The sequence below is a fragment of the Bactrocera dorsalis genome, chromosome 5 (genome assembly GCF_023373825.1).
Source record: "Bactrocera dorsalis isolate Fly_Bdor chromosome 5, ASM2337382v1, whole genome shotgun sequence".
Lineage (NCBI taxonomy): Eukaryota > Metazoa > Arthropoda > Insecta > Diptera > Tephritidae > Bactrocera > Bactrocera dorsalis.
The window spans coordinates 18070993-18095124 of record NC_064307.1 but is presented as its reverse complement, the minus strand read 5'-3'; the positions used below and the strand labels follow the sequence as shown (position 1 = coordinate 18095124).

Sequence of the window (24132 nt, the reverse complement as noted above, 5' to 3'; positions counted from 1 at the left end):
CTGAGCGGAGCAAGTCAAACGAATGACAATAAATTGCCGTAACGGGAAAGGCAAAAAACCAATTGTTAGTGAACTATTGGGAAATTAAACGAGAAAAACGAGAGAAAAACATAACAGTAAACGGTATGCATGAAAAATCAGAGGCGCTTTTGAGTGTATGTGTGCGTGTGTGGAGCGAGCAGTGTTGCATAAAAACTCAATGCACGCATCAGATCTCGCTCAAAAAGCAAACAAACCAAACAACTCGGCTGGAATTTCATTTGTATTTGCGTGTGTGTGTGAGTGCGAGCGTTTCACTGCGTATTTGTGAGTGTTTGAGTGTGTGTGCGTTGTGTGTGTGTTGCGTGTGTGCTTTGAAACCGAAACGAATACTGAAATAGCAGAGGTTATATCAAAGCGCACACGACGACGCATACTTGCCACAGCTAACGGTACAACGGCTGCAGCAGCGGCTAACTGGCGTTGGTTGTCGCGGCAACACACAACCTTGGCTCGCCTGAGCAACGACGACAACCGAGTATTTGCGTTTCTACACGTTTCACTTGTTTGTCTGTTTACCGAAGGGCCACTCCGACATGCAAAGCAACGCCGTTGCCGCAGCATGCGTGCCTGCCAGCCAGCGTGTGTGTGTGTGTGTGTGTATGTTGGTTTGCTGGAGTGCGTGTCGAGTTGTTGACAACAACGTATGTTGCATGTTAAGTGACACGTTGTGATGTGATGCAAGATGATGCAATTGCAGCTGGAGAGTGAAGCATGGTATACCTTTGGCAAAAGGCCAGCCACACACACACACACTCACACAAACAAATGTCAGCGCCCGAGAGGCAACCAGGCCACAGTTGTGTAATGTGGTTTGTATGTATGTACATATATGCCTATGAGTTGGTGTTCTAAAATATGTGCCTGCGTGTTGGCAAGGTGATTATTGCTCGAGATTGCGTATACGCACTGCGGTACCCATTGCAATTACATACCAATACGTTGCATATAACCCTGCCCGTTGTTGTTGTTATTGTTATTGTTGTACTCTTGATGACAATTGCTTGTATCTTGCGTCTATTGTCCGTGGGCTTAAAAAATTGATACATTGTTGCACACAACGCAAGGCAAGGCAAGGCAAACTAGGCCGCCACTGACACATTGACACATAAACTTGCAAATTTGCAACTTCTAAAGTCATGCCTCAGCCGTTATCCGCACGGCTATGAATTCTTAAGCACGTTGCTGTGTGTGTGTTTGTCAGTGTGTTCGTGTTTATTTAGCATCTGTTATTGCAAGATCAGTGTTGCATTTGCATACGGTTTAAACGCTTTGCCTACGACTAACAGCAATCACATGGAAATATGGCCCGAAGCAAGTGAGTTGCAAGTGCAATAATATTTAAATATTTTTAAAGTAGTTTTCTGCAATTCCCCTTAAGTTTATTGAAAATCAAAATATTTATTTAAATAGCAATTGCAATTGGTTTCTGTATTATTTGAGTGTGTCTTATGAATTTCGGCTGATTTTGAAGGCTCTTCTTCACATAAAGTTAGTTTGATTGTAATTTTAATTAAAAACTGACTTGAATTTTAAAATAATATAAAATATTTGTTTGTTGGAATTATTATATGTTATATATAAATGCTGTATGCCAACCTTAAGGGACATAGATACAACTTAAGTGATAGTGGATTGCAAAAAAACTGGTTGACAACAACTGGGAAAGCAAAATATACAAAAAGAAGTAAAAAAAAGTTAGCTTCGCTTGCAGCAAATCTATAATCTTCTCCTACACAAGTGCATTTTTTATGTCTTAGAAGGTTAGAGGAAAATCTTTGTCTTAGTTTTGATAGGTGAGTTTGAATTGCTTAAGATAATTATTTATGTCAAGTTGCGTGAAGATATCTCGTCGAAAGTAAAAGTTTTCTATACAAGCGTTTGCTACCGATCGTTCAGTTGGTACGACAGCTATATGCTATACTAGTCCGATATGTACATATGTATTATAAATTAATTATTATGAAATAAATATGAAATATAAGTATCTTCCAGGAATAAATCCAAAACTTTTTCAGTCACAGTAGTGAAAGAATATGTTTTAAGTTTTTTTTTTAAATCAGATGGCAACGCCACAAAGTAACATCTTTTGTAAGTACATTGCATTAAACAGGTTTTTTTTATATGAGAAAAAGAAACAAAATATTTGTATTGGAAATGTTGTAATAAATTTTCAAATTAGGTGGCAACGTCCAATGGCACTTTTTTCGTAAAAACAATGTCGTATATAGTTCTATTTTTATAAGAATAGAAAGAAAATAAAATTATTAATATAATGTGCTCTTTTTTCAAAACAGGTGGCAACGTCAAAACTACATATTTGTGCAAAAATTTGTTTTATATTGCTCACTCTTTCTAGGAATACAACGAAAACAAAACTTTTTAATTCCACATATTGAAATTTTTTTTTCAAATCGGGTGGCAACCTCACAAAGAAATATTGTTTGTAAATACTTCCCCTTAAACAGTTATTTTTCATATGTAGAAAAATGAAACAAAATATTTATGCTCAAAATGTTGTAATAATTTTTTTTTAATTAGGTGGCAACATCCAAATGGCATATTTTTGTAAAAACGTTGTCCCATATAGTTGTTTTTATAAGAGTAGAAAGAAAAGAAAATTAATAATATAATGTGTTATTTTTTCAAAACTGGTGGCAACATCAAAATGGAATATGTTTGCAAAAACTTTATTTTATATTGCTCACTCCTTTTATGCAAGCAAACAAAACTTTGTTACACAAAATATTCCAACTTGTTTTTAAATCGGGTGGCAACGTCACCAAGCCATGCTTTTTACAAAACTGCCATTCGACAACACCCACTTTATAAAAATATTGCATTTTTATAAACTAAGATTTATTTAAAATATTTATTCAAAAAATGTGGCAACCCTATTCAAATAGTTAAATTGCTTCTTTAAGCTAAAGCTGTTGCTTTTTTTTTTTAATATTTTTGTCTTGACATATCTCATGCTCTGAAAACATCGTTAACATTTTCCTGCTGTTGTTTTGTTTTCTCCAATATATTTGACTTATTTTAAACCCACATTATTCCAGATAACCTCAAAATAAGAATAAGCAGAAAGTTCTAACTATGGGCTACTCATACTACCTCCAAGCGTTTCGATAGCTTCGTTCATCGGAGAAGGGAGTGTAAATCAATGAGCAAGTTGTGGACAATATCTATTATTTTCATAATTTTTCTCTAAACCTTAGTTTTTAAAACTGGTAACGATGGTGATCTTAGTAATCTTAGACAATGTAACGTAATCCCTATAGCTTCATAGATAATAGTATACCTTCTCGAGCAAATTAAGATAAAGAAATGTTTTTTTAGAAGTCTGGCCTTTTGCGAGTATCTTGAAACTTGAAATGTACAGATTTTACTATCAGAGTTCCTAGAATAGGCGTTATCCATATAGACTTGCTTATAAGTTTGATTAGATAGCTGCCATTTGATACAAAAATTTCAAGATATATGTAATTTTGTAAGCGAAAATATATTTTTAATAAAGCCTGAGGGAGAGGAACTCGATTCCGTTTTGATTACTCCAAGAATAAATTGTCAAAGAGAGAGATTTGAGAGCTTTAGACTGTTCTAACATCTTATTTGAGGCTAAATAGTTGTTCTCAAAGCTCTGAGAGATACTGAGAGCAATGCTGAATAATTTCCAGGGAACTCACCTGAAGCCTAACTGCCCACTACCCAATTACCGTATATGTCTACCATATACTCACCGCATAAAACTTATATCTTCAGAGTAGTCAAAGTTGTTGAAATTAATTATACAAAATCTTATATGTTAACTAATTAATTTGAGACTTAAAAAATTAGCTACAAAGAATATTATAGAGGGGAATGCAAACGAAGAAAAATTACCTTTCTGCAGTAAAACTTTGCGCTTTATAAAAAAAACCAAGGAAATTGAATATGGCAACAAAAAGCGCAGTAATATTAACAGTGTCAGTGTGGAGCGTCATTTTTTGTCGCGCAGAATGTTAAGGGATTAGCGGAATTATGCGAAAATAGTGAAAGGGTGAAGTGCCAACAACAGGCAAGCGTTAAACCCGCTAAAGTGATACGTGCAACGCTTGCAACACTCATTGGCACTCGCTCATTATCTGAATATTTATGCTGCTTACATCAGTTGTTGCTTACTGTCATTGCTGTTGTTGCTGTTTTTGCTGCTAGCGCATGTTTAACGGTGCAGCGATGGAATGCAGTGAATATAGCAGGGAATCTGCTTGCAACAACGTGTCAGCTGAAGACATCATTAAAGATGACAAATTAATTAGAAAAGTTTCAGCGTCAGCAATATCAAATCACCTTCCCACAAGGATTCCCCCTATGTACTTACATACATACATATTCATACAAATTGTTACACATAAAGAAGAAGAAGATCTGTCTATCTATGTAGCGGCGAAAACAGGAGGGAATTTAAAAAAATGACAAAGAACATGTGATTTGTTTATAATTTTTGCTGCTGTAGGCGTTACTTTGAGGCCTTTGAAGTTAATTAATGAACCCTTTGGTGAGCTTTTTAGGGGACTGGGCATTAGTTGAATGTAGTTGCCGGATATTCGTATGTAAAACACAGAAGGCAAAGAGAAAGGTTACTATATATTAGATCTGATAAAAATAAATTTTATTTTTCGAGTAGATGGTTTTAGTGATGTCTCGTGTTGTACAAGTGCGATCGGTTTACGCTAAATAATATTAGAAAGACAAGATTTTGTACTAAAAAGCCTCCTAGTCCGTTTCGTGATTGATTGGCTCAGTATTGTTTGAGCTTTGGAAAGGAATCATCACTACAAGCTACTCCAGCCTGGTCGAAAGTTAAATTCTACATTTTACTGTCAACAACTGATGAGATTGGAGCAAGCAATCGAGAAAACGACCAGGACAAACATTTCTTTCGCTTCGGTCAATGCAGAACTCCCTTAATGGAGTAAAGTTGGCTTCAAGAGAAGCCAGTGAAAATTACTTGGCGTAGTTTTTCGCCGAGAAACCAGAAAAGTTTCACACTGATGGTATAATGTCTTTAGAGGAAAAATGGCAATAAGTGGTCGACCAAAATGGTACCTATTTGATTCATTAAAGTTTATTATAAATGCACATAAAAAAAAGGTTGAAGTTTGATTAGAAATATGATGTACTACTCTATACTACTCCCGGGCATCAGGAAGGCAGGTAAAGTTTCTAGATTGGTAGGACTTTCTGTAATATTTGCAGCAGAGAAGCGATTAAAAGCTACTGTTTTATTTTATCTAACTATTATTTCTTAGTAGCAGCTGTAAAAGAAGCAGTTTTTAGTCATTTTGTAGGGTTTTTGTTTGCATATCTTGAGAAAAATTATCAGACTAATTTATATGTATATGTTTTATGTCGTCAGAACGAATAGACTACAGGGTCCGGCACTCGAAGTATAACCAATTAAAAAGGCAATAAAATCGGTTTAGGAAAATTATTTTTAATTATTTTAAAGTACAAAATGCGTGAAAATAATCATAAATTCAAGACCAATTAATTTTTGCTCGATATGACCACCTTTTGCTTAAGCTATGGCCTTGAGACGGTCAAAAAACGAATCGCAAGCTGCCCGAATGTGATTTGCCGGTATTTTGGCCCACTCACGGACAATGGATTTCTTTAGCATCTCGAGACTGTTGTATTTTTTACTGCGGACCTTGCTCTCCAAAATGGTTCAGAGAGAATAATCCACTGGATTCGCATCTGGTGAATTCGAACTTCATTACGAGAGCCATTGTGTGGTCGTAATGAAGTTCGAAACGTTGTTTTACAGCCATTCTTGGTTCACTCTCTACTATGAACATAAAGCCTACCGAATTTAAAGAAAAAAATTATATTTTGCCTTGAAAGTTTTTGATTAAAAATTAAGATTTTTTTCGATATTAGGTCAGTGTAATGAGAAAAAATAAATAACATAATAATAATAAAAATTAAAATAAATAAAAATCACAAAAACGCGATTTTTCTGACTTGCAAGTGTAATGGATTAACTTTTACTAGATCTTCCTGATAGGGAATTTTAATTTAATTTTTTTTCGTAGCACATTTCATTTGCAGCCAAATCACTTTGCCCTTTTGGCGCGCGCGGATAATTTCACTGAAAAATCACAAAATTTATGAAATTCGCATTTTCGATAAGCGCAGCGCGACTTTTGCAGGTGAAATACGTAAATTGCATTTTCCGTTGATGTGAAATTAAATTAAAAACTTTATCGCGTTGTTATTTATTGCGCGCAATTTTTTCTTGCTTAATTTTCGTACTTTTTTCTGTCTTATCGCACATCACACTGTCAATTAACAAGTAGGCTGTCAGTGCGAAACACGCACTCACACACAAAGAGAGAACGAAATTTGGTGCGCGCAGCGAGGGGAGGGGCGTTGAGAAGCAATCGTATTATGCCTAAATACTTTTGTGCCGGTCGACTGAGTGAAGGGCCGCAGCAAGCAAATGCTGTTAAACGCAATTACGTGAGCAGTCGTGTGTGTGTGAGTGCGTATTCGGCGCTGAGGTGGGCATATGGAGTGCGCATGTGTGTGTGCGTGTATGTGTGTGCTGGTGGGCTTTTTCGAGTCCCTGAGTGTTATTCGTGTACTACAATGCAGCCTACACTCGCTTGTGTGAATGCATGTATGCGTGTGTGTATGTGTATACAAGTATTAGTGTCTACGTAAGTGGTAGCATGGAGGCAATGGCTGCAGCAGCAATGGCGCCGTAACAAAGTTGCCGATACAATTAAGGCACGTTTAAGCGCTGCGGCCGATGCCGAGGCCGAGCCTGCCTGCTGGGAGGCAGCAAGCAGCAAGCAAGATTTTTATTCCGACAGCAGCCGAAAACAACGCAATCGATATCGCAGCGCTGTTGATTGCTATGCTATGGGTGGGGAGGGAGAGTGGGCTGGCTGGCAGGCAGACGATCGCTGTTGCAAGGCGCAATGTTGAAAGTGGCAGCATTTTCCAGGTGATAATCTGATTATTGCCTTGCATCATTTTCATTTTCGCATTTCAACGCAACTCAGCGCCTCAGCACAACGCAGCAGTCCGACGCTGAGAGACTCGTTACAACATTCTTTCACCTGTGTGGCTATATGTTTGTAAGTGTGTGTGTGCGTCCAACGTCTGACAGCTTACTTTAACCGTTAGCAGGCGCATGTAAGCGTGTGTAGCGCCTGAAGTGTATCACGAGTATGCCACTTTGGTTGCCTAACAGTGTCTACTTACAGCGGATGCCTTACAGCTGCGTCATACAGACACACACACACACACAGATATAAAAAAGACACACAGCGTTGCATGCAACATGTGCAAGGCACAAGAAAATCTGACAAGCCGTACACGCTCAGCGAAGCGCTCACAATATCATCAGCCGCAATTTTGTAGTTTTCCCCTACCACTGCCTCAACAACAACAACAACCAACAGCAACTGCATCGGCACCACCGTTACTGCTGTCAAGCGCCTACAGCATTAGCGCTTTACAGGCGTGAAGTCGCCGTAGCGTCTGTGCATGCTGAAGTCCAGCTCACAGTCGCTCGGACGATTTGTTTTTGCTGTTGCTGTGAATTTTTCGCAATATTGCGGGGGTATGCCAGTGTAGCGTGTACGATTTTCAATTAAATTACGTATACGCCCGGTTGGCCGGCAGACTGGCTGGCTGTCCACTTGCACACTGCTCCTCGTCACTCTCTGTCTCTGTCCCTCTTTCTCTCTTTCTCATTTCTCCGCTCTCATTGCCGGGCAGTTGCAATTGCTGCGCCGCAACATCAAGCGGTGTCGGTCGTATAACTTTGTTATCGTGCAATTAATTTGCCGATTTTTAATTTTGTACAGTTGTTGTTGCTGCTGTCGCTGCTGCTGTTGCCACTGTGGTTGTTGTAGCGCGTAATTTTTATGTCGGACAAGTCATGATGGGCAACAGTGTAAACAAGCTGGAGCAACCAAAATCATTGCTCTACGTCAGGCAGGCAGCAGGAGATACAGGCATATCAATATGTGAGGACGATTGGATATATCAGTGGGTTTTGCGGCGGCTTCGCTGGCACTTAGTGGATCCCAAAAATTTAAAAATTAAATAAAAAATAATAATATCAAAACTATCAAATTGAAAAGTTCTTCGACTATTTTCCTTACTGCACCAGTATAAGCCATAACGAATAATCCGAGGTATTTGCTTTTTAGCTTGGAATGTCATGGTAGAATCTCTCATGCAAAGTCCAAAGATATCATTATCATCTCCGTTCAATTACTAATACGTGATAGGTTAGGTAAGGTTAGACTAAGAGGTCGATCATATTGAGGATCCCACTTGGATAGCTTAGAACAACGGTCCGTTGTGTTACCGAAAACTCCTATATATTTAATTGATCATAAAGACCCTGATGAATCTACTAAGCACTTTGAGCCTATAACAAATTTCTTGAAGCGGCTAATGTTAGTTATGTGTCCTGGTTCGTCAGAAGTATGACTGCCAAAATGCGTCAATCTACTCCTACCTTAATAGCAGCCACGACACTATAAGAAAAGTATACGAGTACCACAGAGAAAACAATAAAGCGGTCTGTTAGGCTATAGCCAAGTTTGACAAACTGCTCCTTATAGCAATCTTCGCCATGCTCCGTAAAATGACATTAAATGCTATTATTAGAGTAGTCCACAATGCTTCGGAGATGTCGATGAGTGCTTATCTTTGGACACATGCAGTGTAGTCTGTGTGAGCGTCCACTACCAGATGAATACACAATAAAACATTATCGTCTTGACTACGCCTTCGTAGAGCCAAATACCACCTTTGATCAGAGACTCTACTCTTCCCTACATCTATTTGGCTTCCATGAAAGCTTTTTGTCCAGGATAAGCCCTAGGTTTTCACCTATCAAAATGTTGACGGCGTGAGCCTCCGAATGAGGAGAGAGAGACTTCTGGGGAGACTTCTATATTGCAGCGGGAGGGTACAAGTATTACTTTGAAGAAGATGAAATGGGCAAAATTCACCTTTCAATCACATACAGTATCACAGTAGTATGTCTTCTGGCGAAGAACACCATTTCAATTTTACTTGGATTAGTCATCAATCGCCTTTGTTGTCAGAGTTGAATGTCACTTCGAGCGAATTAGGTTAGCTCATGGAATATATAATATAGTATTTCCGAAATTTGCTGGGCGACTACATAAACTACTATCAGTGAGCTTTAGGACGAAGCCTGTGTTCTAAAATATATTCCTTTTTTCATTGCTACTGCCGGCAAAGCGAGGAAAAGACTACCAAAGCTTCGTTGAAGTAAGTCTTGTCTGAAGTTAATCTTCCTAATGGAGATTAGTTAGCAGTAGGAAATGAGGAAATCTCAGATATTATCAAAATGGCCTAATGAGGACACTCCACTCAATAAAGTCAATAAACTGCTCTTGACTTTTAGTAGAACTGGTAAGATTTAATCCCTGCAAAGCGAACTCGAAATGAAGACTGTGTGTTATAATGTAATAACATATCTAGAGAAGCTGTAATCTAATGGTATATAGTATCTCAAAATTTTCAAAAAAATGCTGTTTCTTAAGTTGAAATATCTGAGTTCTGAATTTTTATTTGGCCAAGGCTTAGCAGCGATAACAGTCATGTACTAAAACGTTGGAGTACATCAAGATCTTTAACCACTGAGCTTATTGAGTTTCGATAAAGAAGTTAGCTCTCGTTGGTACTAGTTGTCGAGGAAATAGGACAAAAAATATTGAAAGTTTGCTTTAATGGTCAACTGAAGGCACTGAAGGCAGTTGCTTTACACATTTGATCGATTGAAGAGTAAATTAAGTAAAAAGGAGAAGGGAATAAATTAAATAGAACCTTCATTTTAAAATAGGCTTCACCTTGTTTTTGCTTAATGTTTCTAGAAAAGTATTTTTTTTTTTAGATCAAAGCTAGGAAGAAACCACATATATGGTTGGTATGTGTTTTTTTTCATTTTCGAAGCATGAAGTCTAGATCAATTCCCTCTTTTTTTGATATTCAATTACTCAATATTTTATAAGTCATCTGAGAAGTACACTTTGGTGCTCTACTGAGCAAATGAAATAGTAAAGCTGCGCCAAAAAGTATGGACTGAAGTGTGCTAGAGTAGAAAATAGAAAACGTATGTCTAGAACTCGCTTATATGAATTCCTGTCAATCTATTGACACTAACTTTAGTCTATTTAAAAATATTGAATTGAGTATTGGGTTGGCACTATTTAGCAGATTTCGATAAACTACATTTGTAGTTTGGAAATTAAGAGAGTCCCCGCAGTTTTCTAAAACTCTTATCATTCTCATATAACAGTTATTTTCTAATTTTCGAGCCACTTAGAAGCAGTTGATTACTGGAAGCGACATTCCCATTAAATTATTGGGGTAAAAATATTCAAAAAACTCACGTACTCCTCAAACTACCCTCGTATATTAATGTGATTGCAAACACATCAATGTAAGTGCTAACGCTGCCACTTTTAATCATGTGCGAAAATAACGGTACTGCTACGGCAATTTCGCCGACTAATACAGCAAGTACAGCGCTACATGACATTAATTCAATTTCCCTTTAATGAACAATAAAAAAACCTGTAATTTTTACCGAACACATGCACACTTATGCAGCACTGGGATCGAGCTACACACACACTGAGCGGGACCCACGCAGCTTTACGCGTGTGTATTGGGTATTGTTAATTTCGCCTGCGCGTAATTTAATTTGCATTTTATCTTCTCAACTGCGTCATGCGCGCCTTTTCATTTAAATTTTTCGTATTTAACATGTTTTAATATTTTTCGTTTTTATTTCTTGTGCTTTAATTACTCTTACTTTAATGTACTTACCGTTCTGCATGGCAACACTCTTGTCCTCCACTCGGCTGACATAGCAGCAGAGTTCATCCTGCCGTTCGGCATTCTCGATCAGTTCCGCCTCGACAGAGAAGCCCCACATTTGCTCGAGTGTGGTGCGATGTAATTCCACTTGATAGAGTATCTTCATGCAGACCTCGACGAATTCGTGATTATGCAACTGTGCGGCGGCGGAGTAAGCAGAAGAAAAAGAAATGAGAAATTAAGATATAAATTAGTTATGTCGTTGGAATGAGTAGCGGGTAGATATATAAACAATCAGGGGGAAAAAATTTTACACTTTTATTTTTACTTTATATTGATATGAAGAAATATTGGATATTTTTATATGGTATATCCGTGATATTTATATGCATATAGTTCGGGAGCGTAAAAATTCTGTGACATTATGATTGCTGTCAAAAATTTTTTTTTTTTGAATCCCCACATGATAGCAGATATTTAATTCTCATCAAGGTGTGCGACTTCGATTAAATCATGCGCCGAAATGTAGACTGTTACTGTAGTTGGTTTTAAAAACTGCTAATTTTTTAAGGAATTAAGGAAGTTTTCCCGAAAATTGGAGACCATTTAAATAGACCCGATAACTTATGAAGGAGTGAGCAAAAGGAAAGGACGTTGGAGATGGCGTAAATTCGAAATTTCGGCATAAAATCTCAATGGCGTTAAACATGATTCGTTTTATAAGTGAAGTTCTAACGCCTTTTGAAATTATTAATAGTAAACTACTTTCTTCTTCCAAACCTTAAATGATTCTAATATGGATGAACTAATGAGAATTTTATATAGTTGACAGTGTAAGAACCAGCCTGTAATACCTAAGATCTTCCGATGAATTCACCAAAGTTTGACGATGCTTTCTTAATAATAAAGAATTGTAGTATCGGGAAAGCTAAAGGTTTCGAGACAATAATGAATTGCTGCATAAAGTAGAGAGGTATTCTGGACTTTAAGAGCTTACTTAGATTTTCCAAGGGCTCCTTCAATTAACTCATAACGAACAACTCAACCTGCCGAGTACCGTTAGAACTCAAGTACAATTTCATTAACCCCCAATTTATATAAAAGTAGCCAAGATTGTAAATTACCTGACTGCCACTAAGCCGATCGAAAACAATCTATACATTCCGAGACAACATTGTAGAAAGATAAAAAACTAAAAGAGTTGAGTTCTGACTAAAAAGTTCGCGCCTTGTCTAAAATAAAGTTATTTCTGAATAGATTCATCATGAAAACGTTCAGATGGCTTATCGGTTTAATAAGGAGACTCTGCGGAAAATTATTGGTCCTGTGACCTTATAGCGGAAACTAGAGGAACGACAATTTCGTAGAAACGAAAAACGTCACCTTTGTCCATCTGAAGTTGGGTTTCTTGAATGATCTGATGCTGGGAGAGGTGAGTACGTAGAATACTAAAGAGAAAATATATTCAATAGACTTATAAATTACATTTGTATTGTTAACATCACTTGAGATGAACTGACAAGTCTTTTTGATCGGTAGTTCTGAAAGTATTGAAAGCAGTTTCAGCAGGTGGTTACAATGGACTTACATATGTACAATGGCCTCCGTAGAGCTTAACTTTAGGCTACCGGATCACAGTAGCTTTTTTCAGGCAGAAGTGGCTGCTACTCGTATAGAGGTAGCAGTAGATGTACTGTGCAGCCTCTTTGGGTGTCCAGTCATAGTGGAATCGTTGGTAAATGAAAAGTCGCTGAGTTGGTAAGAGGAGGCATTTGCATTGCACTCATCAGAGTAGGACGGCCAAAAATCTTTTCGATAGGAATATGATGTGGAAACGCTCACGTACTATGTTCTATATTTTCCAGTCTTTTCAAGACGGACGTTGAAACATCCTTGCAGTCTTATCTTCGACATTTAGGAGGCATGGCCGAAACTGCCATTAGGCGCTTTAAAAAATGTGTGAGAGGCTCAAAGCGCTGAGTCGATTTAGGAGGGCCTTATCACCAACTATGTAGGAGTTTTAGGTACGAAGAGGGACTGGCTTTCCAGGCTGTCCAAATGAGAACCTCGTTACCCTAACCTAACCTCACTCAAACCAATTTTGGAAATGTAGTTTTGAGTAAGAAAGTGTTTAAAAACAAACTGCTGGCGCTGAGCGGCTACACTTTGGAATTTTGTACCTGAAAAATCATTTGAGATATCGATTTAAAATTTTTGAATGCTATTTTTAAGGATATAATTCATCGAAGTATGAAAGGAAAACGATTTCTGAAAATTTTGTGTTAGGCAAGTCGCTAAATTTTATATAAAAATTTTTAGCCTACAGTGTCACACACCATTTTCTTCTAAAAAAATATTGAATTTTCTATTTTCAGCCTATAACATAGTGAAGTCTATAACAGTGTTTTAAGAAATTGGAAAATAGCTTTTATTCATTGAGAAAGAAGAAAAAAGAGTCAATTCCAATGGAAGAAATATAAACTACTTGTATTTTTATCTCCCGTTCAAAGCAACCAGGAATTTTATGAATTTTTTGTTGGCCGTACAAGAGTCTTCACTGGTAAATTACTCTACATTAGCATAAATAAATATTACATTCTGAAGGAAATTATGATGCAGCAGAGAATAGAAACAAATAAGCTTTAATTCGGAAATATAAATAACAATAAAGAAGTAATGAAAGTATAAATGTGTTTGCATAAATAAAATAACTTTGGTTTCGAGTAAGAGAAAAGCAAAGGTAAAATTGCAATAATAAGCACACACATGTAAATATAAGAAAACTCACATATGTATGACATTCACGTATGTATATATACTTTTACATTATAATAAAGACCATAAAATGTAAACACAGTGTCATTGAACTGACTTTGGCCACAAGACAAGCATTGCAATCAAAACACTTACATACATGCTAGGTACACACACCCTAGCATACATATGTGTGTATGACTGTAAAAGGATTGCCAATTATAGTTGCTTACATACATCATATAAATATGTTTTCATATTTGCTTTTTTCGATTTTCCTTTGTTTTTTTCTTATAATTTATGCATTTCTCCGCACTTGCCGCTTGCCTCGGCTATGCTGATCATTTGACCATGGGTATTTATAGCAATATGCGCAAGTACATATATATATAAGTGTGTGTGTAGGTAGTGGCCGATGTTTGCCTTTACCCTCCTCATAACTCATTAAATATGATTGATTGCCGGCTAGACACACACGCATGCAAAATGCTGAGATGATAATATGGCAATCAGTATGGTAAACAAATAAACATATGCAGACCAGGTAAGCATATTATAGATATGCTGATGGTATATGCTTTTGTATGCGTGTGTGTCGCCTAGTGCATGACACTTGCTCTTTGCTGGCGCACACCTGAGTCACTGAGTCTTAACCAGTCACTATCTAAGCGATTTGTGGTAATTGGGTAGACATTTATATTTATATACCTTAATATGGTTTTGCTTACATGTATGTATGTATATATATAAATATTATATATATGGATATATATTAAGATAGTACACAGACAAGCTTTTAAGTTGAAATTGCAAATGAGGCAAAAATATTGAGATATATGACATTGTCTATTAGTGGAGCTAATAATATGAAGGTAAAATGCTGCGCATTTTCAACGAAAAAGTAAAAACAAGAAAAAAATCGTTAACTTGGGCTGCATCGAATCCACAATACCCTGCACATATACATTTTTCATAACATAAGAGATTACAAAAAGGTCTTTATCTTCATTTTTATTGCTCAGTTTGTATGGCTATATGCTATGGTGGCCCGATTTAAACAATTTTTTCGCAGATTGTAGCGTTACTATTGAAAACAATTTGTGCCAAATTTCATGAAGATATCTTGGAAGGTAAAAAAGTTTTCCTTACAAGGACATGGCTTAGATTCCTCAGTTTGTATGGCAGCTATATGTTATAGTGGTTCGATTTGAACAAGTTATTCGAAAATTGTAGATTTGTGTTTGGCAATAATCCTCGCCAAATTTCATGAAGATATCTTGGAAGGTAAAACAGTTTTACACAGAAGGACCTGATTTAGATCGCTTAGTTCGTATGGCAGCTACCCTTTATAGAGGTCCAATTACGGCTATTTGGACAAATGAGCAGCGAGGTGGTGAGAAAAGAACGTGTGTGAAATTTCAGCTGGATATATCGAAAACTGAGAGACAAGTTCGTTCACAAACACAGAAGAACTTGGCTAAATGGACTTAGCTCAGCACGCTTATTATATTTATGTACATATTATGTATATATATATATATGTATATACTATATTTTATAATGAATCTAGTTATACTTTCGACTTTGAATAACTGAGCATTTCCAATTTTTTTCATCTACAAATTTGGTGTGCGACTTTGCTAATAAGCGCCTGGATGTAGGCAACGTTTCTTAATGTGAAATTAAAATAAAAGAAATTTATTACAATTCATGCGATATTAATTACGTACGTCAGATTATTAAAATTGTATAAAGGACGCATATTTATTATGCTCCGAATGAAGTGACCTCAATTACCTTTAACATATTTAAAGTAAATTGCCTGATATTTGTAAGGATATTACTTATTGCTGTCTCAAACTGCTTTTTTCTTCAAACAAAAACATACACATAATTGTGAATACATAGCAACCATTGAAAATTAATTTATTATACCCAAAGTGCTTTTAATGTAAATGTGGTAAGTGTCTATGCTAATATCAGCCCGCATGTAGGCAACGTTTTTTAATATAAGTTAAAACCAATAAACTTTGACTAAATTTCGTGTTCTTAATAGTTGGTTATGTGCCTCTGAAATCAATTGCCAGAATTCTACTGAAAAATTGTCTGCTACAGACTATCTTAAGGCTAAAATCACAGTGGATTTAAGCTTTTTATTGTCTCTAAAACTACGTGCTTAATATTTAAACAAAGTTAAAGCACAGACAACGTAGATCTTTTCAGTGCAAATACAAAGTGCTCTACTCTATTATATTTATTGAGTCTACTGACCATCATCTAAATTAAATAACTTTTATCTCTTTCTGCGAAATTTGGTTTAGTAATTTTTAAATAACACTACCTTTATTTGACACTTTTCTAACATTACTGAAGGAATTGCAAATTTTACGCAACTAAATGAAAGTCTATTCACATATTTATCTACAAATTTATTTATTTCTTTTCTAAAGTCTAAATAATAAACTGCAGTGTGAAATCTCGTTTCAGCTTTCAAAAGCTTGTATCAGTGAAAAAAGAAGGCCGTAGAAACGGAAAACTAAAAACTGTTTGCAATTTCCAATCGATTGCTAGTGTGTCACTAAAAAGTTGCCAATTTAATAACATCAAATACACTACTCGCTCCTGCCTTTAAATCCAATTAAAAACTATTGAAAGTTGTTTGTAGTTTTTGTGAGCTTTAAATATCATGTAAAAACTTTGTCGATGAAAATAAATGTGTACTTTGTGCTCGGGCAATTAAAGCTTGTTAAGTTTAGCGTTTGAAAGCGAATCCATTGAAGGTAACAAGTGACCAGTGTTTGGTGATAAAAACTTTCACAGAAGAGTATTTATTTTTGGTGAGCTTAGCATGGTGTTTATTGCTGAATGAGTGTCTATAAAAAGTTTGTATTGTTTAAAATCAATAGTTAGGGGGTTTTTCCCATTAAAAGGGTTACTTAAACATATTCAGAGTGAAATTCGTAGTTATAATCAAATAAACTTCTAAAAGGGTCTAAGGGTCTCACAAGCCTTAGAGCTCTACATTGTTCTATCTGTCTCAATCAGATCTGATCACAGGCGGATGGCTAGAAAATGGACGATGGAGTTGTTGTGAGGCTATACTGTCCAGGTTAGACATAATGAAAATCCAAAGATTAATAGATATTACGCAATATGCAAAATATGTGCACCAGTAATCTAAAGATATTCTCTTCTTTTCTATGAAGAAATTATGACAGACATTAAACTCTCTTAAAGCAAGCCGTTAACTCTCCATAATATGAAATTGCTGTACTGCAAACACACATTAAATATATTTTTTTAATTTACTAAAATCACACTTAAATATCACGGAATGCCATTAAAGTTACCCCTTGTGGCAAGCAGAGTCCGATATGCCATGCTAGCTACTCAACCGGGAGACAGTCAAAACAAGCCAGTAGCCACGCTTACTCGTGCATTCGTCGGCGTCAATGACTTCTCTAGTTAAACAGCCAACCTCACATTTCCACACACATATATATAAATATATGAATATTGTATATATATATATTTTGCTACCTGCCACATTGCAACTACTACCTGCACGAGTGGCAGACGAACTTTCACTCACTAAAAAATGCCCAGTACTCGAAACTCTTTAAATCGCCATCACTTGTCCTTATCGTGGCACTTCACCTTAAAGTGATTAAACTTCGAGCTCGATGGATAAACGTTGGTGGCGCCACACTTAATTTTACCGCACTTAACCTCTTGATAAGCTCTTAACTGTGAAGAAAATAATAAAATGAACGTTGCAACAACAACAACCACATGACTCCCTAAGTCAACTTCGTCAGCCGTTGCAAGTCTAAAGCGGCACAAACTGTTAGAAATGGTTGGAGAGACCAGAAGCGAGAACCACAAGAGCAATTGGCTTTAGAAAACGGTGAAGTAGGCTTTTGCTAAGCACAAAAACACACACACACATAGAAAATATATATGAAGGAGCACCCGTCTATAGTGGAGTTGCATTCGCAATAAGGCTTGCGAAGGTAATACTTTTAGTCTATAAAGCTCTATGTGGCATGCAAACAGCAAGAGAGAGTGAAAAGAAAGCGAACAGCACGTTGCCGTCCGATAAACAGCTATGTATTGAGTAGCGGCAACTAGCGCAAATTGAATAGAAAATATATACTAAATGCGCTTCGTTTTAAGCAGTGACGCATTTATTATAAAAAAGGAAACAACTCTGATGCCTGGCAACTATTGGTTTTGCTATGAACTTAAGTGCAGTGCAAACGGCTCACTTTCTTCATACTTTATAATAAAATAATGTTATTATATAAATACAATATAGGAGGCACGCCACAGTTTGACACAATTAATTCTCAGCCGTTCAACTCTACTTAATCGCACTTCATCATGTTTGTTGTTGCACCCGAATTGGTGCGTAAGTATTTAGTTTTGCCATAAATTCTGTTACAAAGTATAGAATGCAGACAGCGTGGAGGGAAACGCAGAAAAAGTGCCGTTATTTGAATTTTAAGATTATGAACATTTTGATTATATCGATCTGTTCAACATTGTCAAGAGTTCTATGTGAATATCTCCATATGAAAACCTTCGTTAGGTGTGATCGTCTTCTGACAACGCAATTGAAGCAAATTAGGCCTAACCGAGGCAAGCAGTTACTGCAGTAGATATGAAATTCTTCTGTTTTTGGATGAAAATATTCACTGTTGAAATTATTTATTATACCCAAAATGCTTTTAAAGTAAATGTGGTAAGTGTCTATGCTAACATAAGCCTGGATGTAGGCAACATTTTTATACAATCGCAACAAAGTTGCTAAAGAGAGTTATTTATATTTTGTTCAACATAATACGGTTGGTTTTGTAAGTCCTAACACTAAAAGCGTCAGAATATAGGGTTATATATACGCAAGTGATCAGGGTGACGAGTAGAGTTGAAATCCGGATGTCCTGTCTGTCCCGTCCGCAGTCCGTGTCCGTCCGTCCGTCCGTGCACTGTGCAAGCTTGAGACTTGATAAAAATTGAGGATATCATGATGAATTTTTGTACAACACCGTATTTCTTGGGCTCCATAAGAAGGTTAAGAGTTCGAAGATGGGCAAAATCGGCCCACTGCCAACGCACCCATGGCGGAAACCGAAGTCCCTTATAGAAGTGTCATAATAATAACTAAGCCAATAAATAAAGATATTAAAGTGAAATTTGGCACGAAGGATCGCAATTAGGGAGGGGCTATTTGGAACCTAATCTTTTTGGAAAAGGTGGGCTCGTGGCCCCGCCCCCGTACTAAGAAGTTTTTTTGTGTACATGTCACGTGAACCTACTATGAGGCTATGTCACTCTACAGAGTCGTTTTTCCTTCAGGTAATTTCCATATACATGTTCAAAAAATGGTAAGAAATCGGATGAAAATCCACGCCCCCCATCCCATACAAAGGTTTATGTTGAAAATCACTAAAAGTGCGTTAGACCGACTAACAAAAAACGTCCAGAAACACTACAAAATTTTGACGGAAGAAATTGCTGTCAGCAAGGAATGCGAAGCTTGCACGCAGGTCTTTTTTTAAAGAAATTGAAAATGGGCCGTGGCGTCGGCCCACTTATGGACCAAAAAAACCCATATCTCAGGAAGTACTCGACCGATTCTCATGAAAATTTGGTATTTAATATTTTCTTAACTACCCTGATAATATGTACGGAAATATGGGTCGAAATCTGTTTCACAACCACACGCCTTTCCTTCCGCTATATAACGCTTATTTTGAATTCCATCCTATTCCCTTCTCTGTATAATACCAATATATACATTATGAAACCTAAAATAAACAATAATGTAATTGACGATAATGAAATCTCGATGTATCACTTTATCATGCGAAAGTATAAAAATGTTCGTGACACGCCTAACTTAGACCCCTTCCTTTACTTTGTTTAATATGAAATAGAACTAAGAAAGTTTTAGGCAATGGTATACTTCCTTGTATACATGTGGTTTTGTTGGGAGCCCTTTTGTAAATGTCTTGTTATACATTTCATCACTTCTGCGACACAGAGTTACAACTAAGGCAAAAGTGTATCAAAAATCTCACAGGTCATTGGAAAAACACCATAATACTTTTTGCATTTTTATTCGAATCGCATATATGGTGATGAATCATGCCCTATCAGAAGTAGACCATGTAAAGATTGCTTTCAACGAGTGGCGGTGATTATGATTTTGATGTGAGAAATGAAGAACGTCATGTAAGACCATCACCGAAAAAAGTTTGAAGACGCTGAACTGAAAGTAACATTGGATATACAGAATGTATCTCTTCTTGAGTCAAAAGCAAATAGCACCATGTCAAAAGATTGCGTAACAACAATTTCAGAACCCGTTTGTAAGCTATGGGAAAGTGATTTTCAAATGTGAGGAAAATGGGTTGCCACATGAATTGAATGAAATATACAAAATGATTTTTGCTTCAAACAGTTTCGACAGTTTTGCATCGAATTTTTCAATGTGGCGAGGAAAAAATAATATTAAAATTTTAAAATGCATTCAACACCGAAGTAAAAATCATGTGCTAATAAACACGAAAACCATCAACTCGACATCGGGAAAAAAGAACAATGTCGATTTCAGTGAAAAGTACAATGCTCTGCGTTTGGTTGTAGGATCAGAAGGGCGTGTTATATACATTGGGCCTCGAATCTATAGTGCTAATCGTCTACAGGCAACAAATGCATCAATTTGAGCCATGCATTGACCGGAAAACGGCCAGAATAGGCCATAGACTTGGCTGAGCAAAGCATTGTCGATTTCTACCACAGAAGTCGAAAAGTAGGTGTCTGATTAATTTGTTTTGCCAAAAGAAGATATTTTTTGTCTTGTTATCAACAAATTCGCCAGAAAGGTGGTCAAAAGGTGTAAAAAGCACATATTCAATAACTTTCAATAATGGTGAATGTTATGTAAGTATTCTTAATCAAGAGAGAATAACAAGGTATAGAGCATTAACAAAATTATTCAAGTTTCAGCTAATTTTAAACTTAATCAACCCATAAACCTCTTTTGAAAACACGGACGTTTATCACGCTTTAACGCTATTAATTTAGGGGGTTTGGCAGAAACATGCTGTTTCCAACGTGATTCGACCATAGGACATCATGAACATGGGGTGTCCAAATGCGCAGGGTTAGCCTGGGCATTGCAAAGAGGTGAGGTTAGAGTTAAGTCGGCGACTCGTTGCATGGTTGATATGTATGTCGGGTTTTCGATTTCTAGAATCCCAATTAGGAGTTTAAACCTGCTACCGTATACCAGAACGAAGCTACGCCAAGGTCACTGTCGTTTTTCGCGATAAAACTCCAACTCATCTTCTGCAATGAAGTAGGGGTTTGACGGCTAAGTACTCAGCCAATAACTGGGAGAGATTCGTTTGAAGTGTTTATGGCTTGCCACTAAGATAAATGGCGGTTCAGGGCATCTCTAATCGAATTGAGTTTTGCGGACCGATGTCTGGTTGGCGTATTGTTTAATGTCGGCGAACCGTAGTTTGAGGAAGGATCTCTTGAGGGTTCCTAGAAGGCTGATCCGCCCTTCAAGGCATATAATTGCTAGATGATTTCTCTACCGAAAACATCCCAGCGCAAAACTGCTTGAAGGGGAGTTTTATTATGCACCTTAACTGGGGAACTGTGTAGATATTGCGAGATTCCATCGCCCGATGTCATTATCGTGCAATCATCAGCATTTGAGGTGATAGAAATTCCGTCTAGTGATTGAGGGAGCTTCAAATGTAAAACATGTCAACGCACGGGGAGAGGAAAGCACCATTCCGCAATCCCAGCTTATGCTTACATTCTTCTCTCAATTTAAATAGAGTGTCTAACTCGAAATTTTTTACTTATTGTCCTAGATGCAGTGTGCTTACCGGCGGATGACCTCGACGACTACTCATCTGAACTTTACGATACCCTATCCGGGAATACATACGTTAACCATTACAACAACAACAAAAGATGGTCAAAATTTGAAATTAGGGTTTTCTCAAACACCCAAGAAAACACGTTGAAGGTAGAGCATGACTACAAAATCATAAACGTAAATTTCCGTGGAGGCTTTTGTAACTCTTGCAGATTTAGTTGCAAAGCAGCAGCTAATTTCTAGTTAAGTCATCAAAGCTTCGAAATTTACATGATTAGCGCAACTTTCAAATATAATTAGCCAAACTTAATTTCGCGTAACTCCAACTCCTAACTCACCGAAGCGGCAGTCGCCGAAATCTAGTCACACACTGTAGCGCGCGAATAAAGAAGCTCTGTAATAAGCCATATTGCGGCAAACACAACAATTGGGCGTGTCACATAGTGCGAACAAGCAAGTCACTACCGCCAGGTTTGCTTCTGGTTGTTGTGTTGTTGTTGCTGCACACACTAACCGGAAATATGTTGGTGTTTGGCAGCGTCATTGTGTGTTTCCACGTTCGCCACAATCTCCCAAGGCGCCAAAAACATGCACATTAATCACACTGTGTTGCATGTCGCCAGGTGTTCAAATGTGTGTGTTTCCGAATGTACGTTTGTATGAGTGTGTGTAGTGCTTAGTACATCACTAATTATGCTGCAGTTGTTGCAAGCGTCGGTGTTGCGCGCCCTTTCACTGTTGCAACCACAAAACCGGTTGTGCCTTTCTATGGATGGGTGTGTGTGTGTGTTTCCGTGGCATAAATGATGCGGTTCAACATCGTACTGCTAATAACAACATATTAGGCGTTGAAAATTTAATTGATCAACACATAATGCTGCCATTGTTGTTGAGAAAAAAAAATTAATTTTACTATACCTTTGTATGAACATATGCCAGTAGCTTAGGTTGTAAATATTATATCCGTCTTAAGTCATTTTTTCAAACCCAGTACGTAAATTTTTCACATGAACCTTACTGTGAATTTCGATAACATTCATCCTATAGTATAACTGCTATAGAGTTGGGTTTATGAGTTTGACACGAAAAGTCAACTGCTAGTAGACGAGGAAAGGAAAAAACGAGCTAAAATCGAAAAAAACACGCCAAAGCTGCTCAAAAATCAAATTGATGCTCATTGTTTTTTCCATATCCGTGGTTTGGTGCGCCATGAATTTCTTCCGGTCAGAGAGACGGTCAATAAAGAGTACTATTTAATAGTATTGAGGCGTCTGCGTGAGAATTCCGCATTTTTAAAGTAAGTGTAAGTTCGAATTATTTTTCACTGAGGCGTCTGCGTGAGAATTCCGCATTTTTTAAGTAAGTGTAAGTTCGAATTATTTTTCACTTAAAATAACTTTAATTTTGTACCCGTACTCCATGTAATTTACATTTCATATGTTGCCATGCAACTTCAAACCATTTAAACCACAATTATTCCCTGCCACAAATTTTACGCCCAAAAATTTCAGGTTATGTAAATCTCAAACCTCAATGAATTCACAATTTTACAATCATACGAGCGCTCACTCACTCTACTACAATATATAACTGCATATGTTCAATGTAATCGTTACTCTGTTTTGGTGTGTATGTATAAGTATAAGCCTTCAATAAGCTTTAAATTGCGTGATTATAAAATAGGCATTATATGGTGTTTCATTTAAATGCAAATGTAAATACCGACCACGAATGAAACCATACGATTGCGATAATTTAACATTAAATGCAAAATTTGCAATGATGAAGACTATACATCAGGGAAGTAATATATAACAAATACCATATATGTATGCAATATACTCGTATATGGAAGCATTTAAAGGGTAATGACAGTAATTAAGCTTAGCATTTAAAGGCGTGAATATGAGAAGCTATAGATAGATACAAGGCAAACTATTCTTACTCCTATTATTGCCAATAATTCAAGGAAAATTATATGTAGCTATAAATATAGCAGTTGAATATTTTCGGAAAATTAGACTACACAACAAATTTGAAGGACAAATTTGGGGCTAATGTACTCCGAATCGTTAAAAATTGGTTGAATTGATATTCCAGTGAAATTTGTTCTCCATTTTAACCATGAAAAAATAATTAAGAGCTAGTTTCCATGAAATTTTGCCTTTTCAATGGAATCATGCCTGCAGAGTCATTAAAACTATTAGCGAAATGTTTTACGTAGTCTATTTTATCACGTACGCAAGTATTTGGATGACACAAAGCATTTAATAAGCTCATGAAATTATCGACAACTTGCTGCACACGAGTCGTACATGCACCTCTGTTCATATGATGAAACCGAAAAAGCTTGAAAATTGTTTACTTGGCATCAGAAGGATGGCAATCCCAATATTTCTTATGGATGAGATGGCAGAGGATTTTAACATCTCTTATGGATCAACTCAACATTTTCGTTAATATTTTGGGTATTAATCAAGTTAATGCCGAACTTGTACAAAGAAAAAACCCACGTTAAGTACAGGTCCCAATAGAGATAATTGAGAACATATCTGAGAATACAACATGCATTA

The 24132-nt window shown here is 36.8% G+C and overlaps 1 protein-coding gene across 6 annotated transcripts in view; it reads right to left on the bottom strand.

Moving 5' to 3' along the window:
* LOC105233520 (protein still life, isoforms C/SIF type 2) overlaps window positions 1–24132 on the bottom strand; it is a 326314-nt gene that overhangs the window by 112316 nt on the left and 189866 nt on the right. For all 6 annotated transcript variants that reach the window (XM_049457987.1, XM_049457988.1, XM_049457989.1 and 3 more), the window contains exon 9: window positions 10912–11098. In XM_049457987.1, coding sequence (XP_049313944.1) covers window positions 10912–11098 — 187 coding nt within the window. The remainder of the gene's footprint in view (window positions 1–10911; window positions 11099–24132) is intronic.